We start from the raw sequence: 23157 nt of genomic DNA on the forward strand, positions 1-23157 counted from the left end.
TACGGAACAGGGAGTTGCAGTGGCCAAAATACTTCAGAAACTTGTATCTTTCAACACTTGGAGATATGCATAAATTCTGTCATATTTTCCGTTTATATAGACGTGGGTTAATACTACCTGATGAGGTCAAGTCAGGATTAAATACAAACATATTGATCATTGATCATCAGAAGCAATATCCCTTGTTAGTCAGGTTCCAGCATTCTCATTCAACATTCGAAAGGTCAACTTTGCAGGATGAAACTTTGCCATCTGCCTTTTATTTTCAAACTAAATCGAATTTGCTACTAAAATAACTGGCTGGACATCCTCCAAAAATAGTGATTCGGTATTATTTATTATTTTATCTATATTTATTCTTCACATCTGTGTTGTATCTCCTCTGGTTTCACAACAACACATATATTTGGGAGCTTTTGAAGTCAGTTGTTACAGTTTTGTAAATGTTTCCCTGCTCTTGGTTGTCAAAGGATTTCAACTGCTCAGCATTTCGAGCTCTCCTTTGTCTTGTCTTTTGTGTCATAATGATGTCAGTGAATGACAGGTCTAGTGTGCTCAAAGGTCAGTATATGACCTAGGTTATTCTGAAACAGTGCAATATAATGCAATTCACAGGGTAAAATACCACCACAGGAAGTTATTATGATTTGCATAATAAGACAGCACCTTTAAACATTGACGCCCTGCAAGAAAAAGCAAGTCAGTTCAGATTCGTATCGCATTTCTCTTTGTGGGCTCATTAAAAAGAAAATAATACAATATTCAAAAGAGAAAAAGCTTCAACTTTGCTTGGACTTAAAGGATTGCATGCATGTTCTGGCATGAGAAGCCTTCTTTTTGGCTAAAACACTAAGGAGCATAAAATACAAGGCAACAGGGGGATATTCTAAGCCTGGATAAGAAAATCAATAGACTTCTATATTTTCACATAGCGAGAAGTTGCCTGTTGCTGTAGGTGACGTTTAAAACATGCTTTCATGGATCTTTAAATGAGTGCAAGAACAGAGAATTCTGTGGGAGTCTGGCTTGTATTCATTTCTCTTTTTTTCTTTGAGCAAAACCTTAAACATAGATAATTTGCACAGAATAGTCAATGCAGTAATTTACCCAACCTGGCTGTCTTTTTTTTATTCTGTCTTTCTTTTTGTTGTTGTTGTCAAGCCTCTGATTCCAAATTGCCAACATGCTTTTTGAAAGCGCACACTCAGATTATAGTACGCCGACTCTGTTTGGTCAGTGTGAACAAAAAAAGGTACAAAGGAGCAAAATAATAGTAATTTTTGCCACATTTTGCTCATATGCTTTATTGTCTTCAAATAAAAATTTGGTGCAAACAGAGATGGATCTTTAAGTACATGTTGGCATTAATCTATTCAAGCAAGTCCAAACCTATTTTTTTTTTCATTATAGAATCAGAGAGCATGGTTGGAGATGGTCTGCCTCAGACACCCAATAGTAAGTACACCTTTGCCAATTATCCATTAAACAAACTTTATTTGCATGACAGCAGATTTGATGTAGTTTTTAAAACGGATATACACTAATGTAGATGATTACACACACAATGGGAAGTTTGTGGAAACAAAATGCAAGTAATTGAGGTAATCTTTTACAGTGTGCAATTTAAAAATGGGTTACTGAGAAAAGGTTACGTCCAAGATGATGAATACCAGTCATATAGGACCAGTTTTTACCCAGCGCCTTAACGTCACTTTCAAAGTTTGATCAGGACTAAAAATACTTGTGCCTCAGAGTAGTACTTGCGAGTTATTTATACATCTACCTACACATGCTCAGTGTGCTTTTTATGTGAATATGCAACCTAGAGACTTCAGTACATGTACATTGCATAGTGAAAGAAAATAAAGTAAAGAAAAGAAAAGAGCAGTTAATCGAGATAGAATGAGAATGTTTAGATGGTGTATGAGGAGTACAAGCTGAATACTACCAAGCTGTTTGTGACTGTTAATATTTAGGCCACTGAGACTGGATGGGAAAAAAGAACTTTGAGATTAAATTCTTAGGCTAGAAAATACTGTAAAGCACTTTTGGTTGTACTGAGTGTTCACATTTTAAGCTAGGGTTGTTGTAAACGGATATTTTAGTAATCGAGTAATCTATCAATTATTCTTACGATTAATCGAGATTTTAAAAAATTTATAAAATTAAATATTGGTAAATCTGGTTTAACACCAGTGTTACTATCGGATATAAACATCAGTCCAATTTTTCATATTTGAGCTTCCCTAACAGTTATTTTTTGTAGTTTAGAAAATTAACCTGTAACAATAATAGCTCACTTTCTAAGTTAACCTGAAGAAAATTTATACAAAAATCTGAAATTATATTCAAGTTAATAGTAAAGAGACCAGCTCACAAATAATGTATTCATCTTCGAATGAACAAACATAATGTGGGTGGGAGACACGACTGGTAGACCAGAGTACGAACATAAGACCCAGGGGGAGAGCAGTACAGAAAAATGTTTAAAAAAAAAATATGTGGGAAATGTGCGGTTCGTCCACAAAGCTACACTTACACTCTAGGCATCAACTACTTAGCCACCTGCCGTGTTCAGTCTATCTGCTTATCTGTATAAATACTATCTAAAAGCAGTTTTTGACAGTTCTTTTTAAAAGCATTTTACAGTGACAGTGAATTGGAATTGTTTGATCATAATGAAGCTTTTCAGCTTCTGTTGCTTTGCACTCACACAGAGGTGGTCAGACCGCACTTCATTTTGAACACAGACTACAATTCTCTAATGATCAGTTCTTTAATAATCCCTTTGAAACATGCGATCATTATTGCAAACTTTGACCATTTTTGTCAATAATAGCCAATTTCAGGTGCTAGCTGTTAAAATTATAGATCACTGCCTGTTTGGTGTTGCTATGGTGGCACAGAATGATTTTCTTTGGAGAAATTTCAAAAGTCAGGTTATTATAAATCAATCAGCTAATTAAATACTAAAAAAACAGACATAAAATAATGTCCCCATTGTTTTGACAGCCAGAAGACCGCATAGCACAATCTTAATCCGTTTATCTCAGGGGTCATTTATATCTGCATGAAAAGTCTTTTTAAAATTATTCCCTTACTAATTTTTAAGTAACCTGTTGAATACAATAACCTTGACTTAAAGCTTTCTGACAAGTTGAATAATGGACTTATTCTCAGCCTTGTATTTTAGGGTATGTGCTTCTTAAAGACTTTTATGGGCTGACTGCAACTCAGGATGGATAATATTTGAGGGTCTTGTGAAATGCAATAGAAAATATTTTTGCATTAATTATACAGGAGGATGGAGGCTTTTTTTGCCAGCCAACTGAACGTCTTACAAACCGAATAGTTTACATTTGAGGTATTTGAATTACAAAATAGCAGAACAGTTCTTACATTCACATTAGCATTCTTGTCAGCTGTGGCGTTCATTGTTTATTCTGCTATTTACCGAGGGGACTGAAACAAATCATCAGCTACAAACTCCACTTGATCAAATTAGCTGCCGTTTCTCGTGATGATGTATTGATTCTGTGTTTGAGTGGGTGCAGAACAAAGGGAGATGCCAATGTATCATGTTTGTACATGAGTGGTTGGGGTTGCTGAATCACAAGAAAGCACAAATCTCTGCGTTTTGGATGGTTGAAATCTAAAAAGGGGAGTAGGGTGCCACATTGCTAAAATATAGTATGATTAGATTAGTTTGGATTTTGCTTTAAAACTGCACTGTTAATGTTTTGCTACATTTGATTTACAGAACACTGACAATGAAGAGAAACCCCATCTAGAGAGATTCAGGCTTCCATAACCAATTATTTGTCTTGTTTACCCTGTTGTTGATTTACTATGAATTTGGCCTCGACTGTGTCTCGAACCATCTTATTTGAGCTTTTATTAGGCTTACAAGTCAAAGAAATTGTCTAATTTTTGTAAAATAACCTTGTGTTAATTGGAGAGGAAAATGATTTTAAAACCTTACATTTTTTACTTTATTATTGATTTTAGTTGTTATATAGCTCAACTTTTAACTTTTTTATTGTGAAGAAACCTATTTTTAGTTTAATTATATTGATATAGGATATTTTTGTTTTGATATTTATTCTGGGAACAAAATATTAAAGTAATATTTTGGAAAAAACATTTTTGAATTTTCAAAGTGTTGAAGGGTTGAAAAAGTCTGGCAAATTCACAGTTCAAATCAGATTTGTTTTTTACTTTAAGCAACCATAATCAGTTATTGGCAATTAAAAAGGTGAATATTATTATTTATTTTATTTTATTTTATTTTTTATTAAATGCAGCTAAACTATGGACTCCCTTATTTTTTAGTCCATAAAAGGCTTCAATATACTTCAAAGCCCTTGGTTTATTAAAGATCAGATAAAAGTTGGGGGCGTAATAAGTAATCCTATTATTCCTTAATTTTTTGTCCAAGTAATACCTAATGCCTGTATCAAAGAATCTGTAGCACTTTTTCTTTTCTTATATTTAATAGTTCTTGTTAAAAAAATTTAATCGGTTAAAATCTGAAACAGTCAAAACTCAAATAAAATCCGAAATTTGTCATTAATACTCCCAGCATAGAAATTATGGAAGAAAATGTAGTTTGTTGCCTAATTGTCAAATGATATAAGCCACATGAATGTTGCTTTCCAGGGGAAAAGCAACATCCACGGGAAACATAAGTCTGATATTTAATTATCAAGAGAAAAATAAACCTTCCTCTGTTGAAGAGATGTAGTTAGAATTAGATTTTATCTTGGTGCATTGTGCTTTTTTATTTGCATCGGTTTCTCTTGGAAACACATTGCAGATATTTGAACATTTTCCTTTTCATGTTTTGTTTGCACTTAATACAGCATTTATATATTAAAATATAGCCATTATTGAAATATGGGTTTGCTTGCATCTAAGTATATCTATTTTAAGATGACTTTTATGACATTGTAAAGTCTTTGAAGCTTATTGATTTTAACTTTAACAAATAATACTCTACATCAGTCAGGTTCTACCTTTCATATAAAGCAGTTTACAGATCATTCTTGTAGGATAAAGGCACGTCATGTTTTTTTTTTCTTCTTCAATGTTTTTTTTTTACAAAAATTTGCCAGCCATGTCATTGAGTTTTCATTTTATCATCAGATTCCTTTTTCTGTGTGATTTAATTTAATCTCTGTGATGCATGCATCTTTCTCCACTGAAGAAAGACTGAAAGCAGAACATAAATCATTTTTTTATGGTTCTGTCTAAGACTAATTTGTGAATCACTGGTGAAGAGAGACCAACGCGTCAACTATAACGCTCGCTTAATCCATCTTTACTGTCCCTGTTATTGGTGTATAAAAAAACAACTATTTAAGACAATGCTTAAACAACTATTTAAGCATAGTTGTTTAAGCATTGTCTTAAACAACTATTTAAGACAATGCTGGTAGGGGGCCAAGTAAAGCCTGGTGGCCCTCCAGGTTTATAGTACGCTGGGGTTTTTATGTAGAAACTCGTGTGCATGCATTGCACCTTCTTTGCATGTAACATTCCTGTTTTCTTATATTTAAAAAGTAGAAACATATCTGTTGCTGCCAGCTGGTGATTAGTGACCCATAATTCATTCTTCATTGTTTTTTGTCTCTTAAATGTAAACATTACAGCAATTGAAATCCTCTGTCTAGCTGGACTTACGTTGGAAATATAAACTTTGCTTCTCTTCTGTTCATTTACAGGTAGCTTCCGTTACTCTTGTGACATATGTGGCAAGAAGTACAAATACTACAGCTGTTTCCAGGAGCACCGTGATCTGCACGCAGTGGATGGTAACCTCAAGTTTTAGAAATTACATTAAAAATATGATTGTCTTTGAAACCTGAGGTCTGATAATGAAACCAGTAGAGTTAATCCTCATTTGGACCTCTTGATTCAGTTATGTTTGCAACTCTCTCATTGTGCATTGTGCTATATGCCTTAGTTTATATTTTCCTCAAATGTTAGTTTTTAAATCTCTTGCAAACTTTTATCAAGAATGTTATTGTTAAGTCACAATACCTGGGTATCCATTTTCAGAGTGTAGTGTGGAGTTTAAAAAAATTAAAGACAAAAGGTACATTGTTGCATCGGTAAAAAAAAAATACCCCTAATAGTTGCATTCTGTAATTCAGTTATTAGTGTTGATGACATTTTTATTATGCTACTCATGAAGCATTAGTTAAGAGCAGATTAAAACATAATCTACTGTCACAAGTTGTTTTTTGTATTACTTAAGAATACCAACAGTATGTCAGTGCTTATGTTTCCATCTCTCTCAGATCCGTATGAACAGGTGGTTCTACCTGTTGATGGCCTTAAAGAGGAGGAGCCTATTGAACCCTATCAGAAAATTGGACCAAGTAAGACTGAAGTACTCGTAGTTTGTTTAAACATGGGCTATTATGGTTCTCAAAATTGCTTTTCTTTTTGTTACATTTTAAAAAGTCCTTAACAAATCGCAGACTACAAACCCAAACCTATTTTCCAATCAGTGTAAACCATCAGAAAAGGTCCTACCTAAGTTTTTAGATTACTGTTATCTATAGTTTCTAACTTTTTAAGTGCATTACAGATAATTTCTGTGTCCAACGTTCTTTTTAGTTGATTTAATTTGAATTGCCAGGTGCTATGTGTCGGCAGTCGGCTTTAGCCAACATTCTCCTAAGTTAAATTGGATGATTGACTCATTTATTGCGCAAAGAGATGTTGTAGAATCTTGTCTTGTTGACTGGACAAGTAAAATGTGCATAGAGAGTTTAACATAGTTTAACATAACATAATCAACAATAAGAAGAATTTTATTTGTAGTGCTTACCAGGTTTACCCTGCTAGCATGTCCTAGCTAATCAACCACTGGTGCCCTGTTAAACACCTACATACCAGCTGAGGATGAGTGTTTCCACAGAAGACTTTTAGAACATGGATTTACTGAAGCATGATGAAACAACAAATACTCATTTTATGTTAAATGTAGCTTACCATTCTCTTTAGTAGGTTATTCCAAAATGTTTAAAATAGACTTTAATCAGAGAACAAAATGATTGTTCAAATATCCAACCAAACCCATACCTGGATCTTGTTGCTCTTTTACAAAAAGCACACGGTTGATTCTCAGCATCATTACATTTATTCCAGCATATTTGAGCCTGTACGCATGACTTTAACCTATTTTAATTCAAAAAATGAAGCTATTTTTTAAATAAATTCTTTATACATATAATGATGTATTTCAAGTGTTTGTTAATTTTGGTGAATTATGTTTAGGGCTCCTAAAAAAAAAAAAAAAAAAAATTGTGAGAAAAGTGAAATGTTACAGAAGATTGACAAAAAGATTTTTTTTTTATGAAGAGAAATTTTAGCATTAAGAAAAGCATGTCCATGCACTGCATAATACAGTACAGGCCCTGTTGTTGGTCTTGTTCCAACCCTCTTTTGCATGATTTACTGCATTAGTGTGGCATGTCTTGGATGTGATCATCCCGTAGCTCCACTGTGGAGTTAAGGAAGCCCAGATTGAGTTGTAGCGGCCTTCGTTTGCTCTACATTGCTGACTCTGATGTCTCTCATCTTCCTCTTGACAGTACACAAGAGATTCTTCCCTAAAAAAGGTATTAATAGTTTTGTAAAATGGGCTGGTGGAAAGTGCCAGCCCACTTTTCCAGTTTGGTGGCTGGTGATTTGATGAAATATTGTGGACCAACACAAGTTTGCTCCCCAAATCATCACTGATTTAGGAGATTTCAAAGTGGACCTCAGGCAATTTAAATTCTGTACATCTCCATATTTAGTCTAGACTCCTAGGACCTTGATTTCCAACTGAATTGAAAAAAAAAACTTTTCTCTGATAAAAGCCATCAGACGGAGATTCTGTATCAGCTTCTTGACTGACATCAGTGTCCTTACAGACATGTCAGTAGCGTTTGGCAGTGACAAGGTTTAAATCATTTTTATTAGTTTTATACAACATAACTTTTTTGTGAGAAATTGAATTCATTGTTTTCATTAGGTTTAAGCCTTAAACAACAACTTTTAACAAATCATTTCCCATATTATATCCCTGTGTGTAATAAATCTATATAAAATGAGTTTCACTTTTTGAATTGAATTATTGAAATAAAAATACATATTGAAATGATAACTTTTCAGTGATTTTTTTATTCAATTAAATGCACCTGTATGTGGGGACAGACACTGCTTAACACAAAGTCTGCTCTGCAAACATAATCACCCGTGTTATTTTTGTCTCTTATTTCCTCTTTTTCCTGATGGCAAATGTGATTGTTTCTGTATTTATTTGAATAATTAACAGGTTAATTGTGTTTATTTTCATCTCCAGAAACTGGGAGCTATGTTTGTGAGTTCTGTGGGAAGCAGTACAAATACTTCAACCCATACCAGGAGCATGTTGCTCTTCATACACCATTGGGTGAGTCTGATTACAGCACCAAGCCAAAAATTTCATGCAACTAAAATTTCATTTAGAGCAAATTAGAGGAATGGTGGAAAATATTGTTTTTACATTGTAGCTTTGTGGGATATACCCATAAATGTACCGTAATTGTTGTATTATTTTATTTTTTTACTTCAATACAAGTAAAAAAAAAAAAAAAATGATGTTGACATGTTCAATTACCAAGGAAACATGAGAAAATGAAACCAAATAAGAACAGTTTGATTAGTTTATTTGTGCCTCCTCTGGTTCAATGGTGGCTTGAAGTTTGCCAAGTTTTGACTTTAATCATAAAGCATTAATTAATTAAGTTCCAGATGAAAAAAAAATCATAAACTACCTTTGTTAAAAGATAGTTTGTTCTCACTAAACTGTTCTCACTAAACAGTTACATTGCTTTATTATCTAATATATTATAGGAGTTTGCAGTTATACTGCTTTACTAACAGATGCTCTATGAACATATATCACTAAGTCTTACATTGATGTGTATATGACTCCCAGATACTTTTGTTATAGGGTCATTTGATTTGAAGACTTCACGTGTACAAGAATGTGGTACCCTGGACATGAGCAAATTTAGCCACAGCCAAGCTAGTAAGATAAAAAGTAAGTATGGGACTTATTTTGTGACGTTTTTGTTTATTGCTATGTGAAGTTAGACGAATAATACCCTTCTGAATAAAACTTCAAACTCAGAATGATTTTTGTCTGTTTCCTTCCGAATTACAGGTCTGAGCAAAGCACTGAGCAGTAAGTTTCATTTTATTTTGATGCTACACATAAGGAAGAGCATTCAGATTTTTATAAAGCCAACAGTATATTAACAAAACTTTATTTAATTTCATTTTGAGCCCAATGACAAAAACATTCATCCTTACCATACCAGGAAAATGGTTTTGCAGGAAGAAAAAAAAATATCAAAAGCTGTTGCCAACATTGAGTTGTACAGTGGGGGTTGTGATTTTTTTCATTATTTCATCAAACATTTTAGCCTCGAGTTTCAACAATTTAGGAAACTGAAAATTGAAAACTGTTGTTTGAATTAAAGCTTGACTTCCAAACCCTACACTGATAATCTTTATCAATGTAAATATTTGTTATAATGCATAGATTTATTGGAATCAATGAAAGCGTTTTAACAATGAAAACATGCACACATTCATACACTGACTTGACAATTTGTGGTTAAGTGTCTTTCCACGGTGAAGCTTGAATTGAACCAACAACTTTGGGATTGCAAGACAAAGACTCCTCCCACAATATCAGAAAGACGTGTGGAGGGACTGTAATACAGATTTGACTATAATTTTTATTTACCGGTATTTTAGATTTGATTTATGTGTAACAACATTATACATGTTACACCAACAACAAGTACAGAGGATTAAGTTAGTTGTGGACTAACCTAATCCTTAAAAATACTAGAGCCCTGGTGTAATACTTGATATCGGGGCATCCTTATTTGTATCATATCACCCTGGGGTTTTAAACCACTTTTGCTGGATTTCACTTTAAATATATGCTGAAAACACAAAGTTGCTTTGCTCTTGAGAAATGATCTTGTAAAAAATAGACAGCAAATGCTCTTGGCCATTCGTGCAACTAAAATAATCAAAGGAATTCTAACACAAAAGATAAAAAAAGATGCAAAATAAAAAAGTCAACAATCATCGTTTTTAGGTTAGCAAAAATTGACAAATTCTCAAATGGTAGTGCAATTTTTGAGTCTCATCTCGCCTTACCACACCATCCCCCACCTCCCCAACCTATCTTTCTGCTAAGAAGCACTCAGCCTATTTAAAGCACGGCACACACTCGCTTTGTAGAAGTGGGTCAAAAAGATGAAACGAATAGGCAGAATTAAACCCATATTTAAATGTAATATGACCATTTGGATCCTTATTCAAACCTGTCAGTATGATTGATTTCAATGCTGCAGATTAAAATTAAATGTACACTGCATGCCATTAATTTAGCTTCAACCTAATAGTTGTGGGTGTTCGTAGCTTGAATTTAAAATATTTTTGTCCCTTTTGTTTTTTTTTATGCGCAGGTCACTTGTTTTTTTATGACTATGCCACTTATTGTTTCTCCTGTTTTTCCCTTGCAGACAGCCCATTTAGACGGAAATTAGAGAGCGCGATTCAGACCAGTTTGGTTGATACAAACAGTTCGCAGAACTCAAGTGGTAAGCACTTAGTGTCTTGTGTAGTGCATTTCTAACTGTGCATGAAAATGTATTATTTCTGCTCAAAGTGGGAGATGTGTTTTCATGTTTTACTAAGCAGATATTTGTTTCTGTCGGCTTCAGATGCTCTCAGCAGATATTGTTTTGCTACTCTTTGCTGGGCTGAAAATTGAAATGGAGTCCGTGTATAGAGGTTTGAGTGACCTACCTCGCATCAATTGTTACTATATAAAACTCAATTCTGAGAGCTGAAAATAATATTTTTCATCTCCTCACTCTGATCATGAAACTAGAGATGCTTTTGAAAATCATGCTTTCTCTTTTATAAACAGCTACTTTATATTACCCCAGATTTTCAAACAGAACTGCGTAACTCTCTTCTAGAAGAAAATGGTTGGTGAAAAACAATGCATCATAAATTAGAGTGCAATGATGTGTAAAACATTTAAAGTCTGCATTAATTTCAGAGTAGTACAAGCAGCAAGACAACATCCAGTCTTGAATTTGAGAAATGTTATTTTTAAATGTTTACTCTTTTTAAAATAGATGCTAACCACATGTTTAAAAATAGCTTGCACCAGGGTGTGTTTTACCACTCTACTGCATCACTACTTATTTTAACAACACTTTCGGTTCAGAATTGAATAGTTAAGAAAACTGTTGAATTTTAATTTTAGTATTATTATTAAAAGTAGCATTCCTTAATTTTTGCAAATAGCTAAAATAGTTTGCACTGAATCATTTATATTTATTCATTGGGGAACAAGTCTGGACTTGAGTTAGACCAGATTACAGAAAAAGTTCCAGTCACAAGTTGAAATGCACTTATTATGGATATGAAAGTCATATTGATTTGGGTATTTTTATACTTGTAGTTTTTAGTGTTTAGTTTCCACTGCACAAAAAATAAAATTTAGATGCACAAGTTTGAATTTATATTGGACTTTCTTCTTATCCAAGCAGGACAAAAATCACAGACTCCAAAAATATATGTACACCGCCTCTAATATTTGGCTAAATGTCTTTCTGCCATTTGACTACATGCTTCTTGTAGCGATTAACCAGATTTTAGCGTAACCCTGTTTGAGTCTTTGATTACTGTCTTTTGGCAGAGTTGATGCAGTTCATTTAAATCGGTTTGTGTCCTGGCACTGAAGCATGAACCACATATTTTCTTGAGGTTTGAGGTCAGAGCTTTAGGAATGTCTTTCCAGAAGCTCAGCGTTTGTCAACTTTATCTATTTGGGAAGATTTTTCTGTTGAAATACTTTTCATTGACTGGATCTAAACTTTCACATACGGACATGCCAAATACCTTAATGAAAAAGTTTTCATACGAGACAAAGACTGAAAACTGTTGTTTGAATTAAAGCTTGACTTCCAAACCCTAACTTTGAAAAAAAAATTAAAATAAGAACTATAATACATTAGAAAGACTTATAATTGGTAATACATTTTCAGAAAGCATAAAATTGGATCGAATTTGCATATAACTAATAATAAGCATCTAAAAAATACTTTCAGATGCATTTAAGAAAATTTTATATTTCTAAAACATTATTTTATTTCAGTAACTCAGTTTACACATAATAACACATGAAGATTAATTACATGCAGACTGAAGATTTATTTTTGTTAATTTTGTTGATTTTTAACTTGCAGTTGATGCAGACATGAAATTTAGGATTTAGAATGTTGCATCACGTCAATAAAAACCATTTTAATACAAAAATGTAAATTTATTTTTTAAAGTATGTGTATTACCTGCTTTATTTTCATATGGTGCTTTTTAATTTGACACAAAACCTAATACAAGCCAAACATTCAAAGTGTTACTGTGTGAGTATATTATGATCAAACCAGAAGACTACATATGCTATAAAGTTAATTTTGTATATACAATCTTAATCTAGAACGTATTAAACTAAAAAACAGCATCCTAATAACATAAAATTGCCTGGCTGCACAAAGCTCATCAACAGAAGCTCCTTGGAGTTCCTGCAGACATCCCAAGGCATAATTCACAAAGTAAAAGTGAAAACCAAAATAAATTGTCAAACCAAAACGAGATGCACATGAAGAACTCAGAAAGCATTAATCTTTATTTTTGTGAGTTCATGGGAGGAAAAAAGAGAGAGGGGGGAAAAAAAACATCCCCAGGGATTGTTAGGTTTTCTGTACTTCCATTTAATTGGGCAGGGATTGACTAATAAGAGACTGACTTAACCATTGCATTTACTTATTTTTAAATGCAGAAAATAAGGCAGTTTCTACTGCCAAACAATAAATAATCCTGGGAGCTTGGATCATAACAATTATGACAGAAAATGACTGTTTTGGGATCTGTAACCAAAATAGAATTGAAGTCCAGGGATTAGCAAATCATCCCAGAAGCTCAAGGATTTCCACAGCTGCCTGAGCTAGTCCAGGGTTTCACTGCAATAAATTCCTATTTACAAAGCAGCGTCATATAATAACCTCTCATCTTTTTGCAAACAGGCTTGCAGGTAAAAGCTCTGCGAAGTTCATTTTGAGGGAAAGTGTTGCCAAATTTTGGACATTTGAAAGAAGGTTTTGTTTTTGTTTGTGTAGTGATCACTAATTAAAATATTAGTTGCCATATAATCATGCAAAAGCAACCAGACCAAAACACAGTGATGAAGATTATTAGCTTAGCATTATTATTGCTTGTGTGGACTTGTAAGTTTAAATTTGGTAGCATGATTATAGGCTATTTGCGACTGCAGTTATAGGGTCTAAGATTAAAGCTGACCATACAGGCTTTTGCTACACTATATCAAAGCAGCCCTGATGATGCTGCGACTAGCCTTTATGGCTCTAAAGATGAAGGCCTTTTTCATGTTTTATTAGACTGCTCTTTGGTTTTTGCTTTAAAAAAAAAAGCATTTACACCCTTTTGTTATTTGATACTCCTGTTTTTGAATAAGTCCACCCTGGATTATTGTTGCAAAAATAGAAGCAGAGAATCTGGAGTTGAACAGATTTAATGAAGAAAGGGAAAGAGTGATGCAGAAAGGCCTGCACCACAGTGTCTGTAGCTTTAAATCCTTCCCTTTCCTCTTGTCAGCAGGAACTCCGAGCCCTCTGGTGGCCACCACCTTCTCTACATCACAAAGTAAGTAATAGTGCCAAAAATTAAATCATTGTGCTATTCTTATGGACTCCAACTTTCCAATTTTTTTTTTTTTTTTTTTTTTTTGTTTAAGTTAAGATGTAAATGCAGTTTCTTTCTGTTAATTTTTGTTTGCTTTCATAGAGTCAATTACTAAAGACTAGGATAGCCCAAAGTACTAACAGAATAAAGAGGGGCTTCTATATTGGATGTGATTCTGTCTTGAATCACAGTAACCTGCAAACACCCTAAACAGTCATATGATAGTAGAACTGAATTTGATCAATCCATGACAGATCAAGAAAAATATTAGCCAGGTTGACAAATGCACAGTAATTTTATTATTCTGATGACAAAGAGTCAACAGTCTTTTGGGCGTTGTGATCTTTTTAGAGCCCTACACTTGTGGTGCCTGTGGCATCCAGTTCCAGTTCTACAACAACCTCCTGGAGCACATGCAGTCGCACGCTGGTGAGTTTACGAATACAGATGAAGCCTTTAGCTTAGCACCGAGACAAATGAATAATGTGCACAAGTCCTCATTGGCAACGAGCTTTGAGGTGTAGTCTTTTTTTAAAAGTTGTGCTCAATATTAATGCAGACTTTTAAGAAAGAGATTGTTATAAGGGTTGTTGCAGATCTGGACCTGAAGCTGCTGTGGTCTTTGTCTTGTTGAAAAATATTTTGAGAATCATACACTTCTTTTGTTTGGCTGTGGGGCGGTTTCCGGTTTTTACCCTTGTTTATACCCAGACAGTCCATTTCGTTCCAGCGTATATCCACTTTGTGCCAGTAAACAAACCATTTCGCGCCCATGCACTTAAATATTTATGTTTGTAGTTAAGTGGTTTTAATGAATTTTAGAGACTGGCGTAAACAGTTGAGTTTGATCTTGTAAAGGAGCAGACGCTTAGCACTCACTCAAAAATGTACGCCACTGGTTGGAAAGATGATTCATCTATTAATGAGTCAGGGTTGTGGAGCGCATAATTTTAATGTTTCTTTTCCTGTTTTGTTTATCCCTAAATTTCCGTACCTTTGTTTTACAGTTTCGCTACTGGTTTCCCAAGATGTACTCTATTGATAGATGCTTTTTCTGCCATCTGTCTACTTTCAGCTGATAATGAGAACCACACCAAAGGGGACTCTCCCAAAACCTCTTCAGCTTCGGGTCCTCAAGAGCAGCTGTGGAGAGGGTCCCAGGCTCAGGCCCATCCCTCAGTGAAAATACAAATCCAGCCTCAAAGTATCTCTCAGAGGAACCATACACTCAGCCGTAAGTACTGCCAGCTCATTAAGTCTAAGGGTGTAGGCACATAACATGTAAATGAACCCTCCCTCTTTCATCTTTCTTTTGATATCTACAGCTATACTAGTGTATTGGTATTAGGGATATCCTGATTAAGATTTTTAGCATTGCCAACCCTAGTAATTTTAAATTAAATGCCAACAGGTTTCTGCAGCACAGAGTTAAAGTGCTGTTCCAACGTGAGGTTATCTAGGTTACAAAAGCTTCTTTAATGTTCTGATATAATATCAGCTAAAGCAGGTGCAGTGGTCCAGGTTTATGTCTATGTTAAAGAAAAGTAGACAGAGTTGATGGTAACAGTAGCTCTTTTATAGTTTCACTTAGATCGTTAACCCAGACAAAGTAGCTAAATAAACAATGCATTGACTATCTATCACCTATATCGCAGTTTTTGCACCACCAAAGAAGTTCGTGATTTTATTTTATTTTTTATTTTTTCAAAACTGGCCGTGGAAAACACGGCTCACCCTGTAACACTGTGGGTGCAACTGGCATCAAATCACAGGGAATATGTTAACAGCATGTGTTTTTGAGAGCTCTTTAGTAAGGAACTTAGATCCAGCATTCAAGGTTGAATTGGGGCATTAATATTTGTATAGTATTTTGGTAATGTTATATGTTTTTCATGTTATTTTCAGGAAATTTTCAGCCACACTTGTATTTTTCCTGCATGTCAAATATTGGAATCAATCCTTCAAATACTTCAAATAATAATACTGATTATCTCTGTTTTTCTTTTTTTCTTCTTCCATCTGACTCAACTGGCAGAGAACAATGGGCTACCTGAGAAGGAGAGACAGCAGGTGGCTGAGCGCCTATTACGGGTAATGTGCTCTGATCTGAACATGCTCAATGTGCTAAACAGCAAAGACTTCCTGAAGCTGGCACAGACCCTTGTGGACACAGGGGCTCGTCACGGTGCCTACTCCACCCGCGACGCTCTTGGCAACATGAGTGCCTTGGCACTGCGCCAGCTCCCCCGCATGTACAACCAAGTGAAAGTCAAAGTCACGTGTGCCCTGGGCTCCAATGCTTCACTGGGCATCGCAGTGACCTGCCACTCCCAGACCTCCGGCCCAGACGCCTGCTATGTGCTCACAGCCTACCAGGTGGAGGGGTCCCGCCTCAAACGTTACGTGCTCGGCGTGAGGGAGGCGGAGCTGAGGGAGGGGCCCGAGCAGATTCACCACTGGGTGCAGAACGTGCTGTCTGAGTTCGTCATGTCGGACATTCGAACCGTGTACGTCTCCGAGCCTCGACTGTGGGCAGCTGGATTCGCAGGGTCGCCGCTGGGAAGCGGCGGGCGGGGAAGAGTATGCTTGCGGTGTGCGGGGTGTTCGCTCGGCGCCGTCGTTCAGGCGGTTCTCGGGAAACGCAGCCTCCAGGCTCGAGGGCTTCACGAGTTAGCCGAGCTTCTCTCAACCTGCAGAGACATCGCCTCCTCTTCCACGCTGGCCCTTCGTGAGGAACAGTGCTTCAACACATCCACAAGCACAACTGAGGAAAGTACTCAAGGCTCCCCTGCACAATGCCCCACACCTCCATGCTGGGACCGCATGGCAGAGGCCCTCCTGCAGGTCCACGCACACTTCGAACACATCTGTGAGGCTTATGGCCGCAGTAAGTCCACCGCGCCACTTCTTCAAGGACTTAACAAACATCTGCTAAGCACCCTGGCTTGTCTCCTGGCACCTCTTCGCCTGGCAGCTCTGGAGCTGAGCAGCCAGAGGAGACCAACCCTACAGCAAGTACTGCCTGTCTATCTGCGCTTGGAGAAGTTCTTCACATCTAAAGCTGGGGAGGCTGGGACCGGCACCGCTAGCAAACTCTGCCACTATTTCCTTGAAGCCCTCAAGGAAAACTTTAAGGTACAAAATTGATAATACTTCCTTCTTGTTTCCTGAACTGTATTTTCTTCAAAAAAAAAAAAAATTAATAAAAGATTACAGCTGTCAGACTCTAAGCTTGATAAAAAGGAAAAAGAAATGATTCATCTCATTGAACTAGTGTCTCTGATATGCAAAACCTTGCAAAATTATTTATACTGGTGGTGATGGCATCATGTTGTGGGGACGCTTTTCTTAGGAAAAACCTTAAAGATAATGAATTGTTCAATCCAAACAGAGATGGTGGTCAGTAAAGCTACCAGAAACGTACAAGCAGAGCTGCTATGGAACATTTTAGATCAATGCATGTTCACATGTTAAAATTATCCTTTCAAAGTCCAGATCTACATGCATATGGAATTCACTTTCATGACTTAAGAATTGCTTTTCACAGTTGCTCTCCATTAAAACTCACCAAACTTGAGCTATTTTTCAAATAAGAACAAGCACAATTGCTAAAAAAAAAAAAAAGTCTATTGAAGATTGAAACTCAAGCTGGTAGAGATGTACCTTAAATAACTGTATTGCATGAGAGACTCAGAGGGTGTGAAAATAAATGCATTTCTTTTTTTTTTCTTTTTCGGAAACATTTTAAATGAATATGTACCGTGTCAACTTTGTGTTATCTGTACAGAATGTTGTATAATTGGTTATGAATAATTCTGTTTTGTGTTCATTCAAATAATCGATGATATTTCTCTCTCTGCAGGTTGAAAGAGCCCACCAGGTAGCCATGGTCCTGGACCCACAGCTCAAGCTGCGTTCAGTTCCAGCCTACCAGCACGAGGACATCATTTCCCGTGCCTGCGAAATGGCTGCTGAAACCAGGGATGGAAGTCTGAGCGGCGGAGGTGGTTCGAGCGGAGAAGAGAGGGATGGAGACGGCCCTCCCACCCCGAAAATAAGCCGTATAGATGGCGCTGGAAACAACGGCGGACCCTCGAGAGGCTCCTCTCTGGTTTCGGGGAACGACGAAGGCCCGGGACAAGTTAGGCAAGAGATTTTTCAGTACCTGGCCGAACCACTTGTCCAAGGCACGCCTGACCTCTTTCAGTACTGGAGCTCGACAGTGAGTGAGAAGTTCCCCAGGCTCGCTCGCTTGGCGCTGTGGCTTCTCGCCGTGCCTGCGGTGGGCATACGCAGTGAGTGTGTGACTGTGTGTGAACAAAGTCTGGCAATGAAGAGGAGGCAGCAGGTCACTGCTGAGGAGATGAACAAACTCATTTTCCTTCGCTCCAATATGGGTTAGAAAAGCAACCCATCAGTACGTAATCAACCAAACGATCATCCAACCAATGACTGAAGACGCATATTTATGTACTGTAGGTTTAGATGAACTGTAAACATCAGTGTGTAAGAAAACTAAAGACTCCTCAAGGCAGAATAATACAGAAAAAAAAAACACACGCACACTGCAAAGACTGTACACACATATAAAATTAAATGGCTTTTTATATATTTTGTGAGGACTGGGCTGATGTAAAGTACAGAGCAAAGAGCAGGGGTGGAACGGTATCTCTGACAAGACAAGACAGTCCTGTTTGGTGCGCTGCCCTTGGTTTAAGACGCACGTGTGAGCAGGAAGAATTTCATCTGTCACAGTCAGTGATTTAAATTACTCCAGCCTAATGATTAAACCTCTACAAGGCTACGATGCTGTTACTCTCACTGGTTGACAACATTTTCAGGTAATTAGAGCTCTCACTGCTTCGGCCTACTGTTACACACCTCTGGAGAAAAAAACCCCCAACCTATTTCTACTTCTCAAAACCGTTCAGGAGGGAGATAACGGCAAACTACTGTAGCAGTATATTTAGGGCGTACAACGAAAGAATTACGTAGTTAATCGTCACTGCCACTGCACCTCTGAAAATTAGGTGCACTAGCATTTTCTTACACAACTCACCTAAAATGAAAATACTTCAGCTTAGTCGACGTTGGACAATGGGCAGAAAACGGAGCTTAAGCGTTGCGGATGCTTTGACGGCCAGAAAATGTAGCGCTGGAGGATTTGCATGCACTGCATGCATTTTTTTCTCAACTGAGAAGGTAACTAATTTTATGTGATGCTTTCCTTTTTAATTACAAACGGTGAAGAAAATTGCTGAAATTGTTTCTCGTTGCTTCTTGACATGCAAGTCAAACCGTTAGACTTGCACAGATCTGAAATTAATAGAAGTTGAAGGATTGAAAGAGGAAAGCATCCAATTGAATATTTTTTTGTTTTGCGTCTTTTAATGAAATTGTTCAGTCATACTTGTTAGAGCTGGATTACTCCCGAAATGTATTCCATAACATTATGAAATAATAACTTTTAAAATGTTTTATTGTTTTTAAAAACAGCACAACCCAGGTAGTATATTGCTTAGAAACCTCCTGCAGTTGATTTCACTAGCTTAATGATTACAAGTGCTGGTAATTCAGGAATGCCACATCACTTTGCACCCGCTATCGACGAGTAGCGTCAGTGCTCTTGTTTTAGATTCACACATTGTACCTGGACTCTCAAAAGAGCAGCTTATCATTCACTTAGTGAGCTTTCCTTGCACGCGTTTATTCCATAATGGCATTTTTCAGCATGTATACGTATTTATTTTATTTTTATTTTTTTTGACGTTCGTTTAGAAGAAAAATACAGTCCATTGGAAGTGTCCTGGTTTATTTATTGTTGCTTCCCAGTTTTACCATCCTACTATAAACATCGTCTTCCTATTTTGAGCTATAGATTTCCATTTTTAAGGCAATAAGCTTTAATACAGCACACAGGTCCCGTTATCTGACTGTTCTCACAACGCAAGTCATCAATCTGCATCAAATCGTTTTAACGTTTGTAAAATCAATAGGATTTTCTCAGGAATGAGCACATCCGAGCAGGCACCGCCACTTTTTCCTCACTGTACCTAAAAAGAAACCAAACTGTGACCTCAGTGCTGAGGTGGATACCGAACCACGACTTTGTTTTTCAACCATTCTACCCAAAATACACCTGGTGCCATCGAAAAGAAACACTGAGGAATTTTATTTTGTTTTATTTTGGTCTACCAGTGTATCCGCTAAGCTTAACGCAAGTGTGTTCATGAAGTGAGTGTACATTAAATTGCGCTAATACCTCCTTAAATGGCTTGGAAGAATGGAAACTGCTGTTTGTTGCCTTTGGTAATTACTATTCAATCTCTGGTTTGTTCTCTCTGTTTTTGGGCCTTAAGTCTCTTCCTTGACTCGACCTGTAACCCTTCAGTTGTCTTGCCTTTGTTTTGTACATTAATTGCCTTCTTTTGTGTTTAAGCATTTGCTTCTTTTCTTTTGGCCACTCATGTAGACGTATCAGGAATTTATAGCTGGAAACAGCGTCCTCTAGTGTCCACATGGTGATTTTTTAGGTTGTTTTTTTTTATCATGTACAACTGTGTGACTTAAGTGCTTTATTTATATGTTTATTAGGTGAAATCAACTGAGCACGTATGCTCATAAAACAGGTCAGTAATAAGTTAAGCATTAAAACAGGTATCCACTGTATAAATAGACTTAAAATGACTCTACATGAGAATCGAATTTGAGTATTTAGATTATTTTTATTGGTGTCACACCGAAGGACGTTTCAAAACTGATACTGTGATTTGAGATTGTATTTTCACACAGCTTGAATTTTGCTTAATACTCCTAAATGCTGCAGTGCAGTTATTTATTTTCTCATTTCCCACCCCACCAAGTAACCCTTCACTTTGTAAAATAAAAGAAACACTTATATTTCTCCACACCTCAAAATCCCCTTAGCATATTATACACTGTACTATATGAGACGTTTTGCAGCTTTCAGGTGATTCTTTTCTGTTGAAGCCTGTATGACGACAGTTTCAGTACAACAGCAGCCTTCTCAGAAAACACTGACGGACTGTACACAGAAACATAGTTCTTTTAACACTGTTAGCACTCACTTTTGCACAGACAGCATCACACTAATGCAGTTCGCAGTGATCATTGGAAGGCTAAAGGCAGGGCTGTTTTGTTTAAAGTGAATGTAAGTGTGCAGCCAATGAAAATACATCTGTGGAAATAGTAACACGTTTGTAAAGCCAAAAGAAAAAAGAAAACTGATTAATCTTTTATAGGAATTTCAGATCAGTACCAGTTTTGATTCAAACTCTTTTTTCCCCCTTTTGACTGGTTTTAGTTTTATGAAACACTTAAAAAAAGACAAAGATCCGAGGATTTGCTTTGCAAACTTTTTGTTTAGCTTATTTTTTTTTTTAAGTAGACTTTAGATTTTCTTTCTCCCAAGTTCCTAAAGGCCTTGCCACCCCTACCTCCCTATCCCCACTTTATGATTTCTTAGAATATTTTGATTTTGTTTATTATATTTTAATAAAAAAAAAAGCTTAAAAAAAAAAAAGAAAAAAAATGACTGTAAAATCTGTTTGAAATACACTTTTCAAGTACCAATCCAATGTTTTACCTCAGCACTCATAAGGCAGTATTGAGAATTTCAGAAACCAGTTAATTGAAATGTGGGTTAGATCTAAGAAACGGTCAAAATACTGTACATGGTTGCTGGTTTCAACAGTTTTCCTGGGCTCACTGATGAAGGGATTTTTCTCACTGTTTTTTTTTTTTTTTTCGTTTTCCAATACGATATGCTCTGGGACAAAATGCCATTGTTGACAAGAAATTAAATTTTCTTAGAAATAGTATTCCTTTTTTTTTGTTGATTAAATGAAAAATATAACTAAGATATGCATGCTTTTGATAAGAGTAATCATATATAATATTATTAACCAGTGTTTCTCATCAGATAAAAATAAATCCTTCTGGCTCTGACATGATGTTACTTTAAGGTACTCTGACTGAATTTCTGCCTCTCAAGGTGGAAGTAGCTATTCTGTTTTCTGGTTGGTGTTTAGAGGTTGACATCATCCCTTTTCAGAAACGGACTCTGTAAATACAGGAGAACTGCTGTTTTTATGCCACAAGGGGGCGCCTTCATTCAAGAGAAAAAGTGGGGAGCACCAATAACATTATACCTCTTTTTTCTACAGTAGCATTTCAGAAAGTTTTGATATTATAGAAAAGTCAGCTTAGATACTTATACTAGAAACGCTGAACTCAGCTGTAAGTTTTCTTTTGTTTAAGGGGTTTAACTTATTCAGATAATAAAAAGTTCAGTTGTGAAGTTGTGGTAAATGAATGCTAACATGGAGATCTGTTTAACTAGTTAATTAATTCAGGTTAAGAACTCGGTGTTGCTTTCATCCTATTTTACAGGCATTTCTTCCTTTTTATACTCAGCTAAAATGCAAAAAAATAAATAAATATGTTGGGTTCTGTTCAGCTAGTCTTTTTATCGCACTTTGGCAGCAGACTTCTGTGTAGATTCAGATCTGAGTTGTCTTATTAGTAAACCTAATTTATACTTTTGTAGCAACAATATTTTTATATAACGGCAAAGAAACGGTTGTCTTTTTGGTTTTGATTTTTTTCTTTCTTTTTTTTCCTGTGACATATATGACAGCGCTATTCAATGTTTCTTGAATACATTACCCTCTGTAGTATGTTATGTGTGAATAAACTTTAAACTTCTGTGTGACAATATGCTAAGCTTGCTGTAGTTCTTGTATAAAGGTTTTTGTGTGTAATCTGTTTGTCTTTTTGTTCTCTGTTTTCTGTGAAGATGAGCTACGCTTCCCTGAAAGCTTTCTCTTGCATTTAACTTGCAGTGCCTGTCGGCGCCGCTTTCTCTTCACCACATCTGACCGGTGCAGCACTCGCAACAATTCATCTGTTGATCTCCCATGTTTTTTCCTCCCCTCACTCATAAACAATCCCCGTGCAGCGTAAAAAGCTCAAGCGGGCCCACTGACCCTTCCTAAAACTGCGAGAGTTTCACTTATGCAGAAGCCGCTTGCAGCATTTTTGATGGTTGCTGCAGCAGAATCCACTTCTTTTGCCTCTGGACCTTATTCAAGGTCAAAGATGTACCATTGTTCAAATGCGCGTCTGCTTGCAGACATTTTCATGCGTGTAAGGAGTAAATTAAATTCAAACATACTTTATTGTTCCCAAAGGAACATTGAATATTGTTGTAAGTTATTTAATTAAAGAGTTATTGCAGAAACAAAAAACAAAGTTGGAGGCATGGCCAGCACTTGCACAGCCCTAAAAAAGCTGATT

General features: G+C 36.2%; 1 protein-coding gene across 5 annotated transcripts; it reads left to right on the top strand.

The window, feature by feature from the left end:
* Positions 1-1340: 1340 nt before the first annotated feature.
* znf618 (zinc finger protein 618) lies at positions 1341-22578 on the top strand. 5 transcript variants are annotated; one of them, XM_017307964.1, is made up of 12 exons: positions 1341-1455; positions 5724-5813; positions 6303-6383; positions 8360-8449; positions 8978-9082; positions 9206-9226; positions 10587-10664; positions 13753-13800; positions 14191-14268; positions 14915-15073; positions 15875-16974; positions 17702-22578. In XM_017307964.1, exons 1-12 carry the CDS (start codon positions 1356-1358, stop codon positions 18239-18241), a joined length of 2490 nt encoding a protein of 829 aa, XP_017163453.1. In that variant the 5' UTR covers positions 1341-1355; the 3' UTR covers positions 18242-22578. The 5 variants fall into 5 exon arrangements, with proteins under 5 accessions (XP_017163453.1, XP_017163454.1, XP_017163456.1 ...); XM_017307965.1 differs by having other exon boundaries at positions 1387-1455; positions 13756-13800; XM_017307966.1 differs by having other exon boundaries at positions 1388-1455; positions 8993-9082.
* Positions 22579-23157: the final 579 nt, after the last annotated feature.

The sequence above is a fragment of the Poecilia reticulata genome, linkage group LG12 (genome assembly GCF_000633615.1).
Source record: "Poecilia reticulata strain Guanapo linkage group LG12, Guppy_female_1.0+MT, whole genome shotgun sequence".
NCBI lineage: Eukaryota > Metazoa > Chordata > Actinopteri > Cyprinodontiformes > Poeciliidae > Poecilia > Poecilia reticulata.

Bases quoted from the DNA above. Each gene is read 5' to 3' on its own strand.
- znf618 (XM_017307964.1), top strand. From the start codon at position 1,356: ATGTTGGCATTAATCTATTCAAGCAAGTCCAAACCTATTTTTTTTTTC. The intron at 5,814-6,302 runs GTAACCTCAAGT...CATCTCTCTCAG, and splicing joins TGATCTGCACGCAGTGGATG to ATCCGTATGAACAGGTGGTT. The intron at 8,450-8,977 runs GTGAGTCTGATT...TATGACTCCCAG, and splicing joins TGCTCTTCATACACCATTGG to ATACTTTTGTTATAGGGTCA.